At 52.1% G+C, this 22,525-nt stretch overlaps 1 protein-coding gene across 1 annotated transcript; it reads right to left on the bottom strand.

The window, feature by feature from the left end:
* Positions 1-12,608: 12,608 nt before the first annotated feature.
* Positions 12,609-13,851, bottom strand: LOC144248748 (olfactory receptor 14J1-like). Its single transcript, XM_077790741.2, has one exon. It carries the CDS (start codon positions 13,729-13,731, stop codon positions 12,967-12,969), a length of 765 nt encoding a protein of 254 aa, XP_077646867.2. The 5' UTR covers positions 13,732-13,851; the 3' UTR covers positions 12,609-12,966.
* Positions 13,852-22,525: the final 8,674 nt, after the last annotated feature.

The following is a 22,525-nucleotide window of genomic DNA, read 5'->3' as shown; positions in this document are numbered from 1 at the left end:
GCTATAATGTGTCTTTCATGTCCTTTAAGTAATTTACAATGTTATCATATGATTTTATATTATTTACATGTTTTATTAATTTGCTTAAACCACAAAATTCTCCTTCTTTTTGTAAAGAAAAAGAGGGAGATGCGGTGGTGTGTTTTTCTTTCATTTGATATTTGTTTAATATCTGTTTCCCCCCCCCCCAATCCTCCCTTTCCCTGCCCCTTTCCCTAGAACCTTCCCTGTCATTCATTCTAGCCCCCTCCTCAGCTTCCAGATGTTAGTTCTGCCCTAAACTCCTCCCCTGCTATTCCCTCATTGGTTACTGTTCCTACACCCGTCCTCCTGAGTTCTGTATAAAACCTTTGCCCCCCCGCCCGCCGGGGTCTTGGGGCTCATGGAATAAAACCATCTCGTTCCCCCCCAAGTCCCGTGTCGCCTTCGTCTGTCCCTGCGCCACGAACTGAAACTGCAGAGCTTGCGGGGGAAAGCGGCCGCCCGTTCTCTTCCCTCACCGCCCAGCACGGCACCGCTCGGGGTGCCGCGGCGAGAAGCGCATGCCGCGCCACAACAGGACTGAAATCTCAGGGACACTTCCAAGTGTCCTTCTGATGGCACTGGATGAAGGGAGGTGCAGCTCCTTCCCTGGCTGCACTGCCAGCATTGCCCAGAGCCGGGCACTGGGGACAGCTGTGTCACCCTGAGCCAGCTGTGCCCCTGCCAGAGCCCCCAGTGCCGGGCAGCTGCTCCCAGCCCTGTGCTCTGCAGAGGGAACTGGGCCCGGGGCTGCAGAGCTGCCCCACGGCTCTGCTGCAGCTCTGCCTGCACAGGAGGGGCTGCACGCCTTGGAGCCCCGGCCCTGAGGGCAGAGGCTTGGCTGGGGCACAGGAGGGAGGGGGCTTGTGCAGGGGGAGGGGCTGCACTGGAGGGGATCCTCTGGACATCTCTAAACTCTCCCTGCCTCAGCATTTCTGGGTTTTCTTTTCTCTCCTTCCCTGATCTTCTCTCTGCTTTCTGGAGATTTTCCTCCTGCAGGTGTTTCCCTGTGCCTGATCTCCAGCACTCCCAGACCCCAAATCTCTGTGCACTCTCCTTGGCTTGACAGAACCCTGCCTGTTTGCAGGGCATGGTCTGGGGGCAGGTTCTGTTTGCAGCTTGGAGAAAGGACAGCTCGGATTGAGCCTGATGGGCCCAGCAAAGGTGATGCTGCTGGTGTCCATGGGCAGAGTGGCTGAAAGCACAATAGGGATCTCCTGTGAACCTACAGATCACTAAAAGTAACAGTTCAGATGTCTCATGCACTTGTCAATATTCATAATCAACCTTTAATATTTATCCTTCTTTCCTTGCCTCTCTTCAATAGTAGACAGCTGACTACAAATTCTTAGGAAATTTCCACATTTTTATGAAAATCCTTGTCTTGGAAATATTCCATGACTAATCAGAAACCCTCAGTATGTCAGAGCTCCATGAGCATTTCACCTCCCCTGCACCAGAAACACTCAGTACTCACCGGGTCAGTGGGCATTGGGATGTTCCAGCTTTAGGAGATCACTCCAGGAGCTGCAGCTGCATTGTCCTGCAGCCAGAGGTTCCTGTGCCAAGGGCTGGCAGTGATTCTGCCCCAGGCACTTCTCAGCCCCTTCCCAGCCCTGACTGATTGAAGCTCTCTGTGCCTCTGTGCTGTGCCCGGGCTGGCTGCAGGCAGTGCCCCAGCCCTGCTGGGCTGGGAGAAGAGCTGCTCAGCAAGAGAAATGTGCTTTTGAAGCTCTGCTTGGTTACCAGGATCACCCTCTGTGCCAGAAGCCCGGCCCAGCTCAGCAGCACAGACACAGCACAAGGACTTTAATGACCCCCTGGGGCTTTGTGCTCAGGCCCTGAACATCAGGCCCTGAGAGGGAGCTGCAGAAACCTCTCCAGAACTCCAAGTCACAATCCAACTCCAAAGTTTCTTGGACTTTTAATGGGTCCCACTGAGGGACATGACTGAGAAAGTGTCCCCAGGCCCCAGGCAGGGCAGAGAACTGGAGGCACTGATGCCAGGTGGGGACAAAGAGAAGCCAAGTCTTGGTGCCCTGGGGCACAGCAGGGTCTGTGCCACCAAGGGCTGTGAGGAGACACCTTGTCCTGAGGCCCTGGGGCCTCCTGGCACAGCCCCAGCCAGGCTGGGCACTGTCAGCCCCTGGTCCTACCCTCAGCATCGCCCCTAGCCCACATCCCAGTGGGGTCAAGGATCTGCTGGAAGGAGTCCCTGGGGAGCCTTTGTCAGGAATGATCCTGGGGGCTCCTTCATGCTTCCATGGACTGCAGGATTTTCATAGGACTTTGGGTTTGGCTTTTGTCTTGCAGTTTCTGAGAGGTTTGTGCAATCATGGCCTCTAATTATCTGCTTTAATTAGTCCCTGGAGAGGCTTTGTCAGGAACAACACTCAGTGGGCTCATTAATGCTTCAAAGTACTTCAGTTCTTTTAAGGTACTTGGTGTTTCCCTTTTGCTACAGACTGTGTGAGAGGTTTGTGCAATCATGGCCCCAATTATCTGCTTTAATGAGTCCCTTGGGAGCTTTGTACTGACACTCAGTGGGGCTCATGAATACTTTCAGATACTCAACTTTTTTCAGGGTCTTTGGATTTTCCTTTCCACACTGAGAAGTTTTTGTGCCGCTTTGAGTCTCTGAGAGGTTTTTGTGCCATCCTGGCCTCCAATTCTGTTTTCCAAGGTGTCCATGTGGAGCCTGTGTTGGGCATGGACCTTAGTGGGTCCCATTAGTGCTTCAAGACTCCTTGGGGTTTCCCTATGCATTTGACTCCTTGTAAGATTTGTGCCATCTCCTCTCAGGCCCTAAGCTTCCAGGGCTCAGCTCCAAATGCAGCATGGGGCTCATTAGGATCAAGCCAGTCCTGAAAAACCATTGCTCAGCCTTGGTTTCCCTCTTATCTGAAGCAGTTCATCAGGAAGTTTCTGTGTTGGTTTTGGTTTGCCAATTTGAGATTTTTCAGTTAATGCATTCATTGATGTGGTGTGTTCAGTGTTGGCTAATTACCAGTGCACACACTAGAATATACTTACTCATTTCCACCTCTGAGGTAGGATTAGGAAAATGGCAAAGTGGGATCAAACTTTAAGAGTAAAGTTTATTAACAGTAACTAAAACAATGAGCAATAAGCAGCAGATCAAGACTGTCAGAACACTTTCCCTCTCCATACAACCTGACAATGTAAAGAGACAAAACCTAAAATTTTCAGTCAGTTTACCACCTCTAGAATAGTCTGTCTTCACTTCATTTAGGGAGAGGTGTTCCTCTTGTTAATGTTATGGAGACTTCTCCACAACAAAACAGCTATCTCATGGCTTTTCATTTCCACGAATAACAGCTGCCTGGAAAAATCTGCAATTGTGAAGTCCCTCCCATTTTTTCACAGCCTTTCCCACAGCTGTGTTTATGGGCCATGTCAGCTAATGGGGTATTAGTTTCAAGATGAGCTGTTTAAGAGCAAAGGATATCTTCATCTATTTCTGAAATCATCTTAATCTCTGGGAACAGAGATCTTCCTCTCTCCCTGAGGGCACAGGTTCTCATCACTCTGCTCTTTGTCTGTTCATACTTCTCATAGGATCATAGCTACTGCAACATTTGCTTACTTTAGCATGGAGGCCTTTGCTGAAACAAGTCATCTCCCCATGCTTTTCAATGCCTTATTGGGAAAAAGAGAGTTTGAGGTATCAATGACATCTTTCTCCACAGCTTTAGCAGAGGATTTCAGCCCCAAGATCAAGGCATCTCCTCATCCCTCCCATCTGGGACTCAACTTCCTCTTCCCTGCCCTCGGTGTGTCCATGTTGCTCCTCTGTGTGCCTGCCCTGTGTCCTTTTCTCTCACTGGAGGGAGGATGGCAGCATTGGCAGAGTTAATATCTGCCCGGGGCTGCAGATGGTTCCGTGAGCCCGGCCGGGCTCATTGGCCAATTCTAAATTTGGCCATGGTTCCTGGACACGAAGACCCATTCTTTTCCTTAGGAATGAAGGAACAGGGCCGCACTGTTTTAGGTATAAATGAGAGGTGACCACCAGAGGACAAGGCCAGCCACATCTGCCAGATTTTCTTCTGAGACATACCTTAGAATATAGGAAATACTTTCGGTAGAGTGTCAGTTTCAGCAATGGGCATCTGAAATGACAAAATATTCTTTTCCATACAAAGGAAATCATAGAGCCCCAGTGCTCCAGGAGCTAAAGAGAGGCAGCCCTTGACATCCCAAGGTCAGCCAGACCTGTCAGGTGGCCCCTGGCAGGCCAAGCCAGACAGACCTGGTCCATGTTCCCTCACTTCCATGGGGCCCCACAGTGTCCCAATGGTCCCTTGCTTCCAGGAGGCCCTGAGGTGTCACAATGTACCCTTGGTGACACCAGGTCCTGAAGGGTCGGAATGGTCTCCATGGTTCCATCAGGCCCCACAGAGTCATAATGGTCTCTGGGTCCATGAAGCCCCACGGTGTCACCATGGCCCCTTGGTTCCATGGGCTCCAGTGGTGCCACAATGATCCCCTTGGTTCCATGAGGTGCCCACAGTGTCACAGTCATCTCCATGGGAAGGAAAGAACCGAGCCCCAGTGTGGTGGGGGCAGCCACCAGAGGCCAAGGCCAGCCAGACTTGATGGTACTGGCAGATTTTGGCTGGGAGCAACCCTTGGATATATGGAAATTTGGAGGTAAAACCCCAGTTTTGCACATTTCTTTGTAGACAATAATGAGGGCTCTTTGCCATAGGAAGGAAAGCACCAAGCCTCAGTGTTTCAAAGGCAGATGAGAGGCAGCCCCCAAGAGGCCAAGGGCAGCCAGACCTCTCTCTCCTGGCTGATTCACTTGTGAAATCAACATCCTTGGATGTTTGGAATTTTGGAGGTGGAATTCCATTTTGGCCATGGGTGCCTAGACAGGACGAATTATTTTTTTCCTTTAGGAAAGAGAAGTGCAAAGTCCAAGTGTTCTGGAAGAAGATGAGAGGTGGCCACCGTAGGCCAGACCACCCAGACCTGTCTCTCCTGACACCTTTCGTCTAGGGGCTGTCCTTGGACACAGGGCATTTTGGAGGTGGAATCTCATTTTTGGCAATGAGCACCTGGACAGGAAGATGAGTTTTTTTCAAAGAATGAAAGCACAAAGTCCCAGTATTTCAGAGGCAGATGAGTGCCAGCTCTCAGGAAGCCAAGAACAGCCAGACTTGTCAGTCCTGGCAGCTTTTCTCTGGGAGCTATCCTTGGATATAGGGACTTATGGCGACAAATGCCCCATTGTGGCCATGGGTGCCTTGTCGAGATGGATTTATTTGTTTTCCAATACGAAAGAAAAGCACATGATCCCAGTGTTTGAAATGCAGATGAGAGGTGCCCTTGGGTGGCCAAGGCAGCCAGATCTGTCTCTCCTGGCAGATTTAATCTGGGAACAATCCTTTAAATATAAGGAAATTAAGAGAACAAATCCCACTTTTGGCCATAGTCCCCTGGAGGAGAAGGACAGTTTTCTCCCACGGGAAAGAAAGTCCAGAGCCCCAGTGCTTCAGGGGAGATGAGAAACAGCCCTTGAAATGCCAAGGTCAGATGGACCTGTCAGGTGGTCCCAAGGAGGCCCAGCCAGCCAGACCTGTTCCATGTTCCCTTTGTTGTGTGGGACCCCACAGTGTCACAATGGCCCCGTGCTTCCATGAGGCCTTGCAGTGTCACAATGGCTTCGTGGTTCCAGAGAGCCCTGATGTGTCACAATGGCCCCTCGGCTCCGTGTGCCCTCGCTGTGTCACAACAGCTCCTCTGTGACACTGCGGCTGCACAAGGTCACCATGGACCCTTGGTTCCTTGGGGTCTCTGAGTTCACAATGGTCTCCTTGATTCCATGAGGCAGCCCAGTGTCACAATGGCCCCTTGGTTCCATGAGGTTCTGCAGTGTCACCGTGGTGTCCTTGGACCTCCATTGTCACAACTGACCCGTGGTTCCAATAGGTTCTGTAGTGTCACTGTAGCAGTCTGAGGCCCTGCAAGGCCTCCCTGGCAGTCACTCACCTAAGATAAGAAATGCCGAGTCACGGTGATGGGAGCAAAGAAGCCCCTTTTCTGCATTCAGACCCTTGTTATCTCTCTGTAAGGCTATTGGGTTGTATTCTTCCCAGCTGTGGTGACTGGACAATTTCCAGCACCCCAGTACCCTATATAAACACCCATTTCTGTCCAGTTCGGCAGAAGAACTGACACTGCATCCCTTCAGAGGAGCTGGCAATAAAGGACATTGCTGTGGAACCGCATACAGCCTTCTCTCTCTCTATCCCTGTGTGTCTGCCAGAGGCACTTGTGAGCGCAGAGCTGAAATCACTGAGAGCTGAACTCACAGAGCTGAAATCACTCCAGAGCTGCTCGCTAAGTTGCCCGTGGCTGGGAGCTGAACCGAGGGACCCAGACAGGCTGAGCCTGACAGCGCAGCGCTATCCGGGACACCCACGGCAGCGGCAGCCCGGGGGTCAGATGGACCCCTGAGCCCCAGTCCGCATTACGCCTGAAGGAAGCACTGGCATCCTGGCACCCCTGAGAGCAGCATTCCCTGTGAATCGTTACTGCCTCAGGTGCACTATGACCTCTGGAAGATAACTCCTCCATTATAGAAGAAGTTATCTGAAGAGGTGTCCAACGAATCTGCACATCGCAATCTGGGATGAGGTCCTCAGGAGTTGGACTGCATACACTCACCCAGCAGTACTTTTGATCCACATTTGGCTGAAGAAGAAGTGTGAGTTTAAAACAGCCTTTTTGCACGCTTTTATCTTGGGTCATTTTTTGGTTTTTATTTTTTTCTTTTTCTTTTTCTTTTTTTTTTTTTTTTTTACTGCTGTGGGGGCAAAGGGAACTATACTGAAATGGGATCAAAATTTAGTAAATTAAAACGATCCCAAGAATGAGACTTATATTTACAAATCCTAGAAATCCTATCTGCTAACAGCTTTTCTTTCTCTAAAGGCAATCTTTCAAAAAACTAACTTGAAAAAATTGATAGAATAGAATAGATAATTTCCCAGTTTCCAGATACTAACACACACACTATTGGTTTAGATTCTTTTTGGGACACAGTAGGGACACTAATATACGCTTTCCAAACTAATGAAAACTCTCCTGTACCTAAGTTTCTACCCCTATTTCACTCAATTACTAAAGCAGTGGAAAAGACAACTTCTCTGCAGCTTCCCCCTGCTGAGGAAATTCCACCCTTCTCTTTCTCAACAGGCACTATCCCTACAAATGCTGATTTGCCAGATAACATTCCTCTCTCGGTCCCCGGGACGGGGAACACAGGAATTGTCCCACCCCACCCACCCGCGGGGTCCGTGGAGCCCACCCATCCCCCGGCTCCCCCTCGGCCGCGGCAGGCGCGGATTCCGCTCCCGGTCCCGCAACACGCGGCGCGCTGCGCGCCCCGCGCCCCGCTCAGTGCTCGGCTGTAACTGCGTCGGTTTCCATCGGGAACGCCCTGCCTCGCTCCAAAACCTCCGCGCAGCCCCCGTGACTGCCCCAGCCCTGCAGCCGTGCCTCCCGGCCCTGCTGCGGCTCTCCCCAGCCCGCTCCCACCCCTGCCTGCCCAGCCCCGCCGGGATGGCAGCAGCTCTCCCAGCCCCGCCGCCTCCTCTGCCCCGCTCCTCCCGTGCCCTCATCCCCAAGCGCTGCACCCACCCACCCACCCTCAGCGCCCCCCGAACGGCACCTCCGAGACCCCCACGGGGGCACTCCGCTTCCCCACGCACCTCAGCCCTGCGCAGGCTGCGCCACAGCGGCGCTGCCATCGCCGCTCCACTGCTGCCTCCCTCTAGCCAAGCCCAGCCAGCTGCCCCCTCGCACTCTGTCCAGCCCCCACACCCCTGCAAACCCTTGTCCAACACGCTAAAAAAAGCGCAGTGCACCTCCTGCTCGCTCTCACTACTCATCTGAGCACAGTGAGTCCGACTCTGACACAGAGGACATTGATCCATGGGCTCTAATCAAAATGGAAGCGACGCAGGCAGGGGATTGGGAACTAGCTCAGAGAATTTCTGCCTTCCCAGCAATTTATATAAAGGGGAAAAGAGGTGGGGCCACCACTAAAACAACGTGGGAACCTAACACAAATAAAGAACTGATACAACTATTAAATATAGCCAAAGAACATGGTAGAAGTTCACATATTTTCAGAAATTTCCTGGAAGCTCTCTTTTCAGCACATATTTTGGTACCTCATGACTTTAAAAACATTTCCCACTGCCTTCTTTCCCTGGCAGAATATATGCTATTGGAAAGGCATTGGAAAAGACAATTAAAAACATTTCAGAGACTTATACTCAAGATGCAAATGGGCCAGATTTTACAGTCCAACAGCTGGCTGGAGAAGGGGATTTACAGAAACTCTATGAGCTGTGAGAACCCCAGCCTTGGTCAGGGGTCTTGTGTGGTGGTAAAGTCTCTCCTCCAACCCGTGCTTCCAAAGGAAAACTCCGCAGTCTCTTGTTGTTCAGTCTCAAGGCAGTTTATTGCGAGTTATCTAAAAGATCGTCTTCTCTGGCTACTGCGGTTTGGTCAGCAGCCCAGGCAGAGGCACACACACCCCTAACATCCTCTCTGTCTGCTGTCTTCTTCTTCTCTCCCCCCGTCCCTGGCTGCTGCTATCTTTTATATGATATATTACGTGTTATATGTTTACAGTTTTTCCTCAATACTTACTACCTATGTTACAAGGTGCTTTTCTACTCTAAACCAATCCACAAGTGCCAGCATCACCAAGAACATGGGGGCAAGGAAAAAGAAGGAGGAAGAACAGGATCAGCCCACTTTCCTCCATCTTAGAACTTCTGACCCCCATGTACAAAGTAAACCCCCCCCCGTACAGGTGCTAAAACGCCCCTGTGCAATGCTAAAAAATTTCCCCTCTACTTTATAACTACTTTTACTGTACTAACACTTTGTGACTGTTTGTTCCACCTCCAAAGTTGGTAACTCATTCCATGTCTCAAACTCAAAATCAGAGCTGTTTGCAGCTGCCTGCTGGGGTCTAAAATGATTCTGACCAAGGCCTGGAACCTCTAAAAATGTCTGAGAGAAATTTTGAGTTCCAACACCTGCCCTTTGTCCTTTTCTTTCACTGGAGGGAGGATGGCAGCACTGGCAGAGTCAATATCTGCCCAGGGCCTGCAGATAGTTCTGTGACTCTGGCTGGGCTAAGTAGCCAATTCTAAATTTGGCCATGGTTCCTGGCCATGAAGACCAGTTTTTCTCCATAGGAATGAAGGAACAGAGTCCCACTATTTTAGGGGCAGATGAGAGGTGACCACAAAAGGACAAGGCCAGCCAGAGCTGCCAGATTTTGTTCTGAGAGAGACCCTTGAATATCAGAAATTTTTTGGCAGAGTGTCAGTTTTGGCAATGGGCATCTGAAATGATAGAGAGTTCTTTTCCATACAAAGGACAGCACAGAGCCCCAGTGCTCCAGGAGCTAAAGAGAGGCAGCCCTTGACATCCAAAAATCAGCCAGACCTGCCAGGTGACCCCTGGCAGGCCAAGCCAGCCAGACCTTGGCACCTTTCATCTAGGGGCTATCCTTGGACACAGGGCATTTTAGAGGGCAAATCTCAATTTTGGCTGTGGGTTCCTGGACAGGAAGAAGAGTTCTTTTCAAAAGGAAGGAAAGCACAGGGCCTCAGTGTTTCAGAGGCAGATGAGTGCCAGCCCTCAGAAGCCAAGGCCAGCCAGACATGTCTCTGACCTATCTTAGCTGCTTTTGTCTGGGAGCTATCCTTGGATATAGGAAATTCTGGAGGCAGATGCCAAATTTTGGCCATGGGTGCATAGTTGAGATGGATGATTTCTTCCCATAAGAAAGAAAAGCACATGGTCCAAGAGTTTCAAAGGCAGATAAGAGGTGGCCCCTGGGTGGCCAAGGCAGCCAGAGTTTTTTCTCCTGGCAGATTTCATCTGGGAACAATCCTTGAAATATAAGGAAATTTGGAGAAGGAATCCTGGTTTTGTCCTGGGGTCCCTGAAGGAGAAGAAGAATTCTCTCCAATAGAAAGGATAGCCCAGAGCCCCAGGGCTTCAGGGAAAGAGGAGAAGCAGCCCTCAACATGCCAAGGTCAGTGGCACCTGTCAGGTGGTCCCCAGGAGTACTGAATCAGGTACGGATTTTTTAATGGGAAACAACCCTTAAAAACAAAGGGGTCCAGGGAGGATGGACACAATTCAAGAGAGTAATCTTAAGGGGGAAGGAGCAGTGTGTCCCAGTGTGGAAAAGGATGAGCTGGTGAGGAAAATTACTGACCTGGTTGCTCATGGAGCTTTTGTGGGAACTCAAGGGAAGGAAGAAGGTGCATTAACTTATGACAGAAGGTCAGGCATCTTAGGAATTGTTTAAGGATGTTGTTAGGTCATGCAGGAAAATAAAGGAAAGAGGTGAAATCTCAATAAGAGATTAACCTGGCCACTTCTGTGAAAAATAATAAAAAATGTGTCTATGAATAAATTCATAGCAAAATGTGGAATAAGGAGAAACTCTACCCTTTTTTGGATGCATTGGAGAATAGAGTAACTAAAGATAAGGAAAAGGTTGAGCTACTTAACACCTTGTTTGACTCAATTTTCAATATTAGGACAGGTTGTCCTCAGGACAAGAGTTCTCCTGAGCTGGTAGATGGGCACAGGGAGCAGAACAGCCCCCTGTAATCCAGGAGGAAGCAGCTGCTGACCTGCTGAGCCACTCAGATGCTCACAGGTGTATGGGATCAGATGGGATCCATCCTAGGGGGATGAGGGAGCTGGGGGATGAGCTCCCCAAGCTGCTCCCCATCATTTACCATCAGTCCTGGCTCACCAGGGAGGTCCCAGAGCACTGGAGGTGCCAGTGTGAGCCCATCTCCAAGAAGGGCTGGAAGGAGGATCTGGGGAGCTCCAGGCCTGCCAGCCTGACCTCGGTGCCCGGCAAGGTTATGGAACAGATCACCCTGAGAGCCACCACAGGGCACCCACAGGATGGCCGAGGGGTCAGAGCCAGCCAGCGTGGATTTAAGAGGGGCAGGTCCTGCCTGAGCAACCTGATCTCCTTTTATAACCAGGTGACCCACCTGTGGATGTGGGAAAGGCTGTGGATGTGTCCATCTGGACTTCAGCAAAGCCTTGGACACTGTCTGTGACAGCATTCCCTGGAAAAGCTGCAGCCCACGGCTGGGGCAGGTTCCCTCCTGGCTGGGAGATGGAAGAGCTGGCTGGAGGCTGGGCCCAGAGAGGGGTGGGGATGGTGCTGCACCCAGCTGGTGTCCAGTCCCTGGTGCTGTCCCCAGGGATCTGTGTTGGGCCCAGTCCTGTTTAACATCTTCACCGATGATCTGGGTGAGGGGATTGAACCCACCATCCCCAAATTTGCAGGTGACACCAAGCTGGGTGTGAGTGTGGATCTGCTGGAGGGCAGGACAAGAAGACACAGCCTCCAGCTGCACCAGGGGAGGTTTGGGCTGGACAAGAGGAAGAAGTTCTTCACAGAAAGGGTGAGTGGGCATTGGAATGGGCAGGCCAGGGGGAGGTGGCAGAGCCATTGTCTCTCTCCAGTGGCACTCAGTGGCATGTCTGGGTGACAAGGCGGTATTAGGGCATTGGTTGGACTTGATGAGCCCAAAGGTCTTTTCCAGCCTATTTGATTCTCTCATTCTGTGATGATTGGGACACTCTGGGACCATTGTGACACTGCAGGGCCTCGTGGAACTAAGAGGACCATGGTGACACTGTGCAGCCCCATAGAACAAGGGCTCCATTGTCGTGCTCTGGGGCCAAATGGAACCAGGGAGTCCCCGTGACACTGGGTCCTGGTGGAACCACAGAGGCCATGGTGATACTGCGGGGCCTCGTGTGACCGGGGGGTTTCACCACAGTGACACTGCCAAACCAAGGAGAGCATTGGGAGAGTCCAGGGCCCAGGGGAACCAAGGGGCCCTTCTGACACTGCAGGGCCTCATGGAACCAAGGGGACATTGTGACACTGCAGGACCTTGTGTAACCAAGGGGCCACTGTGACACCCTGGGGCCTCAGGGAATCTGGAAAGCCCTTGTGACACTGTGTGGGCTCGTGGAAACAAGGAGTCCATTGTGACACTGAGGGAACTTGTGGAAGCACAGAGAGCATTGTGACAGTGTGGGACCTCATGTGACCATGGGGCCTTTGTGACACCCTGGGGCCCCATGGAACCAAGGAGACCAGTGTGACAGTGCAGGGCCTGGTTTAACCAAAGTGACATTGTGACACTGAGGGGATCCATGGAACCGAGGACAACTTTGCAGAAGTTCACCAAGTGGGATGTGAGTGTTGACCTGCAGGAGCAAAGGAGGGCTCTGCAAAGGGCCCTGGACAGGCTGGATCCAGGGCCCAAATCCAACAAGGTGAGGTTTAACAAGTCCAAGTGCTGGGTCCTGCAATTTTGTCACATCAACCCCTGCAGCGCTACAGGCTGGGGACAGAGTGGCTGGACAGCAGCCAGGCAGAAAGGGACCTGCAGGGACTGATGGACAGCAGGCTGGACATGAGCCAGCAGAGTGCCCAGGTGGCCAAGAAGGCCAATGGCTCCTGACCTGGGTCAGGAATGGTGTGGCCAGCAGGAGCAGAGCTTCTTTGCCAGCAATGATCTGTTCCCAGTTCTGCACCCAAACATTGCTGCTGCAGCTTCAGAGAAGGCAACAAAAGGGCATCTCTGCAGAAAACGTTGCTTGAGGTACCTTTAGTTTCTTTAAAGCCACCAAGAGTGCAGCCCCTCATTGACACAGTCTGTGGCCACAGGGAAGGTGGAGAGAAACAAAATCAGAACTGGCAAAAGGAATGGGTTTTCTTTGTGGACAAGATTAAAAAAATAAAACAAAGAAAAAGAACCTCCAAAATGAAACCACCAAGAAATATCAAAGATGAGTTTTATTAAAAGTGATATGCAGAAACTGGCTGGCAGTTTAATGTTTCTGAAAACATCCAGTCATCAGTGTCCACACTGCAACCTTGAGCTCCTGGTTCCTCAGGCTGTAGATGAGGGGGTTCAGGGCTGGAGGCACCACCGAGTACAGAACTGACACTGTCAGATCTAGGGATGGGGAGGACATGGAGGGGGGCTTCAGGTGAGCAAACATGACAGTGCTGACAAAGAGAGAGACCACAGCCAGGTGAGGGAGGCAGGTGGAAAAGGCTTTGTGCCGTCCCTGCTCAGACGGGATCCTCAGCACAGCCCTGAAGATCTGCACATAGGAGAAAACAATGAATACAAAACAACCAAATCCAAAAGACATAGTAACAGCAATGAGCCCAAGTTCTCTGAGATAGGATTTGAAGCAGGAGAGCTTGAGGATCTGTGGGATTTCACAGAAGAACTGGTCCAGGGCATTGCCATGGCACAGGGGCAGGGAAAATGTACTGGCCGTGTGCATGAGAGCATTGAGAAAGCCACTGGCCCAGGCAGCTGCTGCCATGTGGGCACAAGCTCTGCTCCCCAGGAGGGTCCCGTAGTGCAGGGGTTTGCAGATGGACACGTAGCGGTCGTAGCACATGATGGTCAGGAGGGAAATTTCTGCTCCAGTGAAGAACAGAAAGAAAAAGAGCTGTGCAGCACATCCTGTGTAGGAGATGGTGCTGGTGTTCCAGAGGGAATTGTGCATGGCTTTGGGGACAGTGGTGCAGACGGAGCCCAGGTCGCTGAGGGCCAGGTTGAGCAGGAAGAAGAACATGGGCGTGTGCAGGTGGTGGCCGCAGGCTACGGCGCTGATGATGAGGCCGTTGCCCAGGAGGGCAGCCAGGGAGATGCCCAGGAAGAGGCAGAAGTGCAGGAGCTGCAGCTGCCGCGTGTCTGCCAGTGCCAGCAGGAGAAAGTGGCTGATAGAGGTGCTGTTTTGCTGTGGCTGCACATAGGCCCCTGTTCATGGAGAAAATTACAGTGAAGAGTCAGAGGCGTTACCTGTAACAAAAATCAAAGACATTTCCCAAACCCCCTCCCCTGGAACACACATAGACAGCATTTTCTGTTCTACACTTCTGGGGTTTTCTTCATAAACACCCTTATATCAGTCCTGCTGTTCCTGGAAATCAGAAACCCTCCGCATTTCTGCTGCAGTCAGGGAGAACAGAATAAGTTCTGTGCGGCGAAGTGATGAGAGGAGAGTGAGGGGAGATGCTCTCTCATTCTGACCTCTTTTGAATTTCTCTGGGCTTTAACCTTTCTCTGGGGGAGGATGATCACCTTTCCACATTTTCCCTAAAAATGCCCCAGGTACAGCTGAGAGCAGATGGATCCACCACAGCCCAGCTCCACATTTGTAGGCAAGGACTCACATTGCTCATTTCACCCACCTCTGCCTTTTCCCATCAATCTTATAACTCAGAGATGCTCTAGGACAGGTTTGCATCCTTGATTGAAGCTCCCAGCTTGGACTGAAATCTCAGGGAGACTTCCAAGTGTCCTTCTGATGGCACTGGATGAAGGGAGGTGCAGCTCCTTCCCTGGCTGCACTGCCAGCATTGCCCAGAGCCGGGCACTGGGGACAGCTGTGTCACCCTGAGCCAGCTGTGCCCCCTGCCAGAGCCCCCAGTGCCGGGCAGCTGCTCCCAGCCCTGTGCTCTGCAGAGGGAACTGGGCCCGGGGCTGCAGAGCTGCCCCACGGCTCTGCTGCAGCTCTGCCTGCACAGGAGGGGCTGCACGCCTTGGAGCCCCGGCCCTGAGGGCAGAGGCTTGGCTGGGGCACAGGAGGGAGGGGGCTTGTTCAGAGGGAGGGGCTGCACTGGAGGGGATCCTCTGGACATCTCTAAACTCTCCCTGCCTAAGCATTTCTGGGTTTTCTTTTCTCTCCTTCCCTGATCTTCTCTCTGCTTCCTGGAGATTTTCCTCCTGCAGGTGTTTCCCTGTGCCTGATCTCTCCCTGCCAGCACTCCCAGACCCCAAATCTCTGTGCACTCTCCTTGGCCTGACAGAACCCTGCCTGTTTGCAGGGCACTGGCTGGGGGCAGGTTCTGTTTGCAGCTTGGAGAAAGGACAGCTCAGACTGAGCCTGATGGCTCCAGCAAAGGTGATGCTGCTGGTGTCCATGGGCAGACTGGCTGCAAGCACATTAGGGATCTCTTTTGAACCTACCGATCACTAAAATAACAGTTCTAATGTCTCATGCACTTGTAAAAATTCATAATCCACCATTAATATTTATCCCCCTTCCCTGCCACTCTCCAATAATAGGAAAGTGAATAAAAAGTCTTAGGATATTTCCTCCTTTTTATCAAAATCTTTGTCTTGGGAAAATTCTATGAATGATCAGAAACCCTCAGCATGTCAGAACTTCATGAGTATTTTCAGCTCCCCTGCACCAGAAATACTCAGAGTTGTACTCACAGGGTCTGTGGGCATTGGGATGTTCCAGCTTTAGGAGATCTCTCCAGGAGCTGCAGCTGCCTTGTCCTGCAGCTGCCTTGTCCTGCAGCCAAAGGTTCCTGTGCCAAGGGCTGGCAGTGATTCTGCCGCGGGCACTTCTCAGCCTCTTCCCAGCCCTGACTGATTGAAGCTCTCTGTGCCTCTGTGCTGTGCCCGGGCTGGCTGCAGGCAGTGCCCCAGCCCTGCTGGGCTGGGAGAAGAGCTGCTCAGCAAGAGAAATGTGCTTTTGAAGCTCTGCTTGGTTACCAGGATCACCCTCTGTGCCAGGAGCCCGGCCCAGCTCAGCAGCACAGACACAGCACAAGGACTTTAATGAACCTCTGGGGCTTTGTGCTCAGGCCCTGAACATCAGGCCCTGAGAGGGAGCTGCAGAAACCTCTGCAGAACTCCAAGTCGCAATCCAACTCCAAAGTTTCTTGGACTTTTAATGGGTCCCACTGAGAGACACGACTGAGAAAGTGTCCCCAGGCCCCAGGCAGAGCAGAGAACTGGAGGCACTGATGCCAGGTGGGGACAAAGAGAAGCCAAGTCTTGGTGCCCTGGGGCACAGCAGGGTCTGTGCCACCAAGGGCTGTGAGGAGACACCTTGTCCTGAGGCCCTGGGGCCTCCTGGCACAGCCCCAGCCAGGCTGGGCACTGTCACCCCCTGGTCCTGCCCTCAGCATCCCCCCCATGCCCACATCCCAGTGGCCTCAAGGATCTGCTGGAAGGATTCCCTGGGGAGCCTTGGTCAGGAATGGCCCTGGGGGCTCCTTCATGCTCCCAGGGACTGCAGGTTTTTCAAAGGACTTAGGGTTTTGCTTTTGTCTTGCAGTCTCTGAGAGCTTTCTGCAATCCTGGCCTCCAATATTCTGCTGTAATTAGTCCCTGGAGAGGCTTTGTCAGTAACAACACTTAGTGGGGCCCATTAATGCTTCAAGGTACTTCATTTCTTTTAAGGTACTTGGTGTTTGCCTTTTGATACAGACTGTGAGAGGTTTGTGCAATCATGGTCCCAATTATCTGCTTTAATGAGTCCCCTGAGAGCTTTGTACTGACACTCAGTGGGGCTTATGAATACATTGAGATTCTTAACTTTTCTAAGGTACTTTGTATTTTCCTTTCCACCTTGAGAGTTCTTTGTGCCATTTTCAGTCTCTGAGAGGTTTTTGTGCCATCCTGGCCTCCAGGTTTCTCCTCCAAGGACTCCATGAAGAGCCTGTGGTATAGATGGACCTTTGTGGTTCCCATTAATGCTTTAGACTCCAACCACTTTGGGGTTTTCCTCTGACTTTGACTCCAGGAAAGGTTTGTGCAATCTCCTCTCGGGCCCTGAGGTTCCAGGGCTCAGCTCCAAATGCACCACGGGGCTCATTAGGATCAAGCAAGTCCTGACAAACCATGGGTATGCCTCAATTTCTCTCTGCCCTCGTGCAGTTTGTCAGGAAGTTTCTGTAGTGGTTTTGGTTCACCATTTTGAGATTTCTTGGCCAATGCTTCAATGAGTGTGGTGGGTTCAGTGTTGGCTAATTACCAGTGCACTCACTAGAATATACTTACTCATTTCCTGCTGTGAAATAGGATTAGGAGAAAGGCAAAGTAGTCACAGAATTTTAAAAGGGTATAAATAAAATTGTATTAACAATAACTAAAGAACGAGTAATAAGAATTAGAACAAAACTTTCAGAACACTTCCTCTCTCCATACAACCTGACAATGTAAAGAGAAAAAACCTAGAATTTTCAGTCACTTTGCCACCTCTAAAATAGTCTTTCTTCAGTTCACTTCGGGAGAGAAGTTCTTCTTGTTAATGTTTTGGAGACTTCCCTACAAGAAAACAGTTATCTCATGGCTTTTCATTTCCACAAATAGCAGCTGCCTGGAGAAATCTGCAATCGAGAAGTCCCTCCCATCTTTTCCCACCTTTTCCCACAGCTGTGCTTATGGGCCAGGCCGAGTTATGGGATATTAGTTTAAAGATGAGCTGTTTAAGAGCAAAGGTTCTCTTCATCTCTTCCTGAAATCATCTTCATCTCTGGGAACAGAGGTCTTTTTCTCTCTCTGAGGGCACAGGGTCTCATCACTGGTCTCCCTTTCTCTGTTCATGCCTCTCATGGGAGATCACAGCTACTTCAACATTTCCTTACTTTAGCATGGAGGCCTTTGCTGAAACAAGTCATCGCCCTATACTTTTCAATGCCTTACAGGGAAAAAGAGAGTCTGATATATCAATGACATCCTTCTCCATAGCTTAACCAGAATATTCCAGCCCCAAGATCAAGGCATCTCCTCATCCCTCCCATCTGGGACTCAACTTCCTCTTCCCTGCCCTCGGTGTGTCCATGCTGCTCCTCTGTGTGCCTGCCCTGTGTCCTTTTCTCTCACTGGAGGGAGGATGGCAGCACTGGCAGAGTCAGTATCTCCCGGGGCTGCAGATGGTTCCGTGAGCCCGGCCGGGCTCGGTGCTTGCGGCCGGAGCTGTTTTGCCATGGAGGTTTCTGCAGCGGCTGCGCTGGGGCTGTGTCAGGCTGGGCCGCGCTGGGGCAGGGCCAGGATCTCAGCAGCCAGGCCAGAGCCCAGCAGCAGCACGGCCGGGGCCGATGGCTTCTCCTGCCCTGCCCGCCGGCTGCGGGCGAAGCCCAAGGGCGGCAGAGCCTTGGCCGAGCCGGCCCGGCCCGGGGCTGCTCCTGGGGCCCGGCGGATCCTGGCCGGGCTCGGGCTGGCGGCGGGGCAGGGCTCGGCAGGGCCAGATGTCAGCACCCGCAGCCACGGCCCGGCCTCGGCCCCGCGGCCTCCCCTGCCCTGCCCGGCAGCCGATGGCGCCTGGCGGCTCCCTGGGAAGGGGCCCGGCCCCACGGCAGGAGCCGCCCGGCCCCACGGCCGAGATGGGGCTGGGCCGGCCTCGGCACCTCTGTGGGGCCAGAAGGGAGAGAGACCCAGCCAGGCTTTCTCATCTGGAACTTGTATCTGCACAGAGGCGTCTGCAGCTTCCTTAGTGCTTTAACAGACTGTCAGCTCTCAGAGCTAATTACTGATTGGTTTTTGTCAGACACAGAGGAAACTGCTAGCAGCTTCTCCCAGGACATCCCTTCCATGATGCAAAACCACCATGGCAGCACAGAGCACAGAGCTCCTTTGTCCATATGCAGTGGCTATGTTCCCAAGGGCTCAGAACCCCTCCTTGGGAGATCTCTGGGCCCTCTCCAAGGAGTTTTCAAGTGAAAACATTCAGATCAGAGTCTAAGAAAATCACCAGATGACAGGGCCAGCATGACCTGTCTGTCCTGGCTACTTTTGTATAGGAGCATCCTTGGATACACGGAAATTGGGAGGCCAAATTCTAATTTTGGCCATGGTCCCTGGACATGAAGGCCGGTTCTTTACCACAGGAATGAAGGAACAGTGTGCCAATGTTTCCTGGGGGAATGAGAGGTGACCACCAGAGGACAAGGACAGCCAGAGCTTGCAGGCTTCCAGGAGGCCCTGAGGTGTCACAATGCCCCCTTGGTGACATGAGGCCCTGAAGGGTAGGAATGGTCTCCATGGTTCCATCAGGCCCGACAGAGTCATAATGGTCTCTGGGTCCATGATGCCCCGCGGTGTCACCATGGCCCCTTGGTTCCATGGGCTCCAGTGGTGCCACAATGATCCCCTTGGTTCCATGAGGTGCCCACAGTGTCACAGTGATCTCCATGGGAAGGAAAGAACTGAGCCCCAGTGTGGCAGGGGCAGCCACCAGAGGCCAATGGGAGCCAAACTTGATGGTACTGGCAGATTTTGTCTGGGAGCAACCCTTGGATTTAGGGAATTTTATAGGTGGAATCCCAATTTTATACATGGACACTTGGAGGAGGATGGTTCTTTCCATAGGAAGGAAAGCACGGAACACCAGCGTTAGAGGGGCAGATGAAAGGCGGCCACCAGGGGCCAAGGGCAACCAGACCTCTCTTTCCTGGTAGCTTTTGTCTGAAAGCAACCCTTGGATATAGGGAATTTGGGAGTTGGAAGCCCAATTCCCGCAATTTCTGCATAGATAAGGACGGTTCTTTTTTCCATAGGGAGGAAAGCACTGTTGTGTTCTGCTGCAGCAAAAGGCACAACAACTGCCCCAGGCCCCAGAGTCTCAGACCTCAGGCAGACACCAATGACCAACAGGGAAAGAATGGCAACAGGACAGGTCTTGGTTTAGAAAACTGAGGATTCTTCATTTTCCCAGGGACATACACAAGAAACGAGGTGGTAGGGTCAAGACTTTTATATTACAGGGTAGGGGTGGAGTTTAGGATCAAGGTCCAATATTAAGAGGAGCAGGAGACTGCAAAGGGGTGGATCGAGGAGGACAATCAATGGAAAAAACTACAGTGGGGACATTGCAGCACAATTTAAGCCAATAAGGGTACAGAAAAATAAGAACATTCTGGGGCCATTCCTCATTTGATCAGATAGGGTAGAGTGTCTTTTCCCAGGATTTCAAGGGCACACCCCACAGCGTGGAGGGGTGGAATCTTCTTTAAGTCACGCTCTCGCCGGATGCTGTGTCTGGGTAAAATTCCCACCTCATTGGGCAGGGGCACTCTACACCTTTGGTGCCATTATTTCTTTCTCCGGCTGTTTTATGCAATGAAATAAAACTCCAGCATCTGTGGAACCACCCTTCAATCCTTCCCAGGCTACTCCTGTTCTGTCCTCAGTCTGCACACAACTGAGCCCAGAGCCTGCAGCCTCTACGTGTTCGTTATGTGATGAAGCCTTCAAACCCCATCTTGGGAGATATTTGGGTCCTCCCTAAGGTCTGTGAAAATGGAAAAATAGTTATCAAAGTTATTTTCTCCCAAGTCTAGCAGTGACAGAACAATGGTAAATATCTCTAAACTGAATGAGAGTGGATTTAAATTTGTTAGAAGGAGGAAATATTTACAGTTATGAGAGTGGCACAAAATGGCAAATGTTTTTCCAGAGAAGTGGATTTCCCATCCCAGGAATGCTCAAAAATCAGGGAGTGTGTGCAACCTGACCCAGTGAAATCCCCTCCCCAAGGATGGAATTCCTGTTGTGTGGGTTCTTGGATGTGCTGGGTGCCCTCACAACAGTTCTGGCCAAAATGTCTGCTGAGGGCAGCCAGGCTGCTGCAGGGCAGTGACCTCACAGCCATCACCATGGCAGCCCTGTCCCCTGGGCCTGGCTCTCCCCTTTCCTCTGCCCCTGCCTTGTCTCTGCTGGAATGAAGAGTTTTGTCATTAATATCTTGTCCCCAAGGTGCTGGGCCAATGGCTTCCCAGTCAGGCTCCTGGAGCAGAAGTGGCTTTTCAGAGCCCATCCAGAAATGAGCCCTGAGGCAGCAGCTCTGCAGCGCTGGCCACCAGGCCGGATTGCAAGGGAGGCTTCTGGCCATGCCCTGCAAGCAGCTGCTGCTGCCAAGGTGCCTTTGGTGCCTCGGGCTGTCCCTGGCACAGCTCCCAGCATGGCACTCTGCCCTTGTGCCCGAGGCCTTCCCTGTGCTGGGGCTGGCCTGGGGCTGTTCCTGCAGCGGGACCTGCCCTGCTCCTGGCACAGGAAAGGCAGTTCCTTCTGGAGCAGGAGGCTCTGCCTGCAATGGGCTCAAACCACTCCAGCAAGGCCCTGCTGACTTCAAAATTGCTTCCTAGAGCAGAATATCCTATAGGTGTTATAGATTCTGGACTGTGGAGTAAATAACTCTGGTTAAGAGCTTACTGTCTAGTCATTATCAGATTGTATTTATATAAATATATCTGGTATTCCATCATTAATCCTGTGGGACAAATTGCATTGACAGATTGTTCAATTCTACCTGTCCAATCGTTTATACATAAACCTTTGACAAATTCTGGGGCCAGGATTGGATCCAGTCACTCCCAGTCTCCTCTCTTAAAAGGAATTTTAGAAGTCTGGGGGCTCTGCAGGGCTTTTAGAACCCATGGTGGCTGCTGTGTGTCTCCATCTCATGACTCAGCAGGAGTTTCTCCAATAATGAAATAAAGCTTTTGCCTGAAGCTCCCACTTTGCACATGACAGGAGTGTGTGTGACATCCTGGCTCTTTGGCAGCCTGGGGACTCCTGGGATGTCACTGTGGAGCCCCCGTGAGTGCCTGTGACAGATCAGTGCCTTTGCAGCCCAAGGTGCCCTGGGATGTCACCATGGAATGGCTGTGACTGCCTCTGACCACACGGCTCTTTGCCATCCCCAGAAACCCTTGGGAGGGCTCCATGGAGCCCCTGTCTCTGTGTGTGACATTCCAGCTCTTGAACAGACTGGAGACTCTTGGAAAGTCCCCATGGAACCCCTCTGAGGGCCTGTGACAAATCTCATCCTAAGGAGGCAACCATCACCAGGAAACCCTGTTGCTATGGTCAGTTTCCATGGCAACCATCTCCAGGAAACATTTTTCTATGGTCAGTTTCCATGGCAACCATCCCCAGCCCCTGTTGCTATGGTCAGTTTCCATGGCAACCATCCCCAGCCCCTGTTGCTATGGTCAGATCCCATGGCAACCATCCCCAGCCCCTGTTGCTATGGTCAGTTTCCATGGCAACCATCCCCAGCCCCTGTTGCTATGGTCAGTCCCTGGGCAGCTCCATGGAGACCCCATGCCAGGGGTGGTTGCCATGGACACCAGCTCAGGCCTGGAGCCCGTTGCCATGGCAACCATTGGCACTCCCATCCCCAGGGTCATGGATCCCAGAACCACAGAATTGGCTGAGCTGGGAGGGACCCATCAGGATCCTCAAGTCCAACTGCTGGCCCTGCACAGGACACCCCAACACTGCCAGCCTGGGCCTGGCAGCGCTGTCCAAACGCTGCTGGAGCTCAGAGAGCCCTGGAGCTGTGACCCTTCCCTGGGGAGCCTGGGCAGTGCCCCAGCAGCCTCTGGGCAAAAACCTTTTCCTGAGATCCAACCTCAGCCTGCCCCGACTCAGCTGCAGCCACTCCCTCCACTCCTGTCCCTGGGCACCAGAGTGAAGAGGTTCCCTCAGCCCCAGCCAGGGACCCGCTCCCAAGGCTGCTGCCTTGGCTACCAGGGCTGGCACCAGCTGGGATGCTCGGTTTCCACAGGCCGGGGTTCAGGAATGGCATTTCTCAATTTCCTGCTCCCACTCAAACCCCGCAG

This window comes from Lonchura striata, chromosome 36 (genome assembly GCF_050655825.1).
Source record: "Lonchura striata isolate lonStrDom1 chromosome 36, ASM5065582v1, whole genome shotgun sequence".
In the NCBI taxonomy this organism is placed as follows: domain Eukaryota; kingdom Metazoa; phylum Chordata; class Aves; order Passeriformes; family Estrildidae; genus Lonchura; species Lonchura striata.
The sequence above is the reverse complement of the archived record's forward strand: the minus strand, read 5'-3'. Positions and strand labels throughout refer to the sequence as shown.

Excerpts from the sequence above, each read along its gene's own strand:
- LOC144248748 (XM_077790741.2), bottom strand. The coding sequence starts at position 13,731 with ATGTTCTTCTTCCTGCTCAACCTGGCCCTCAGCGACCTGGGCTCCGTC.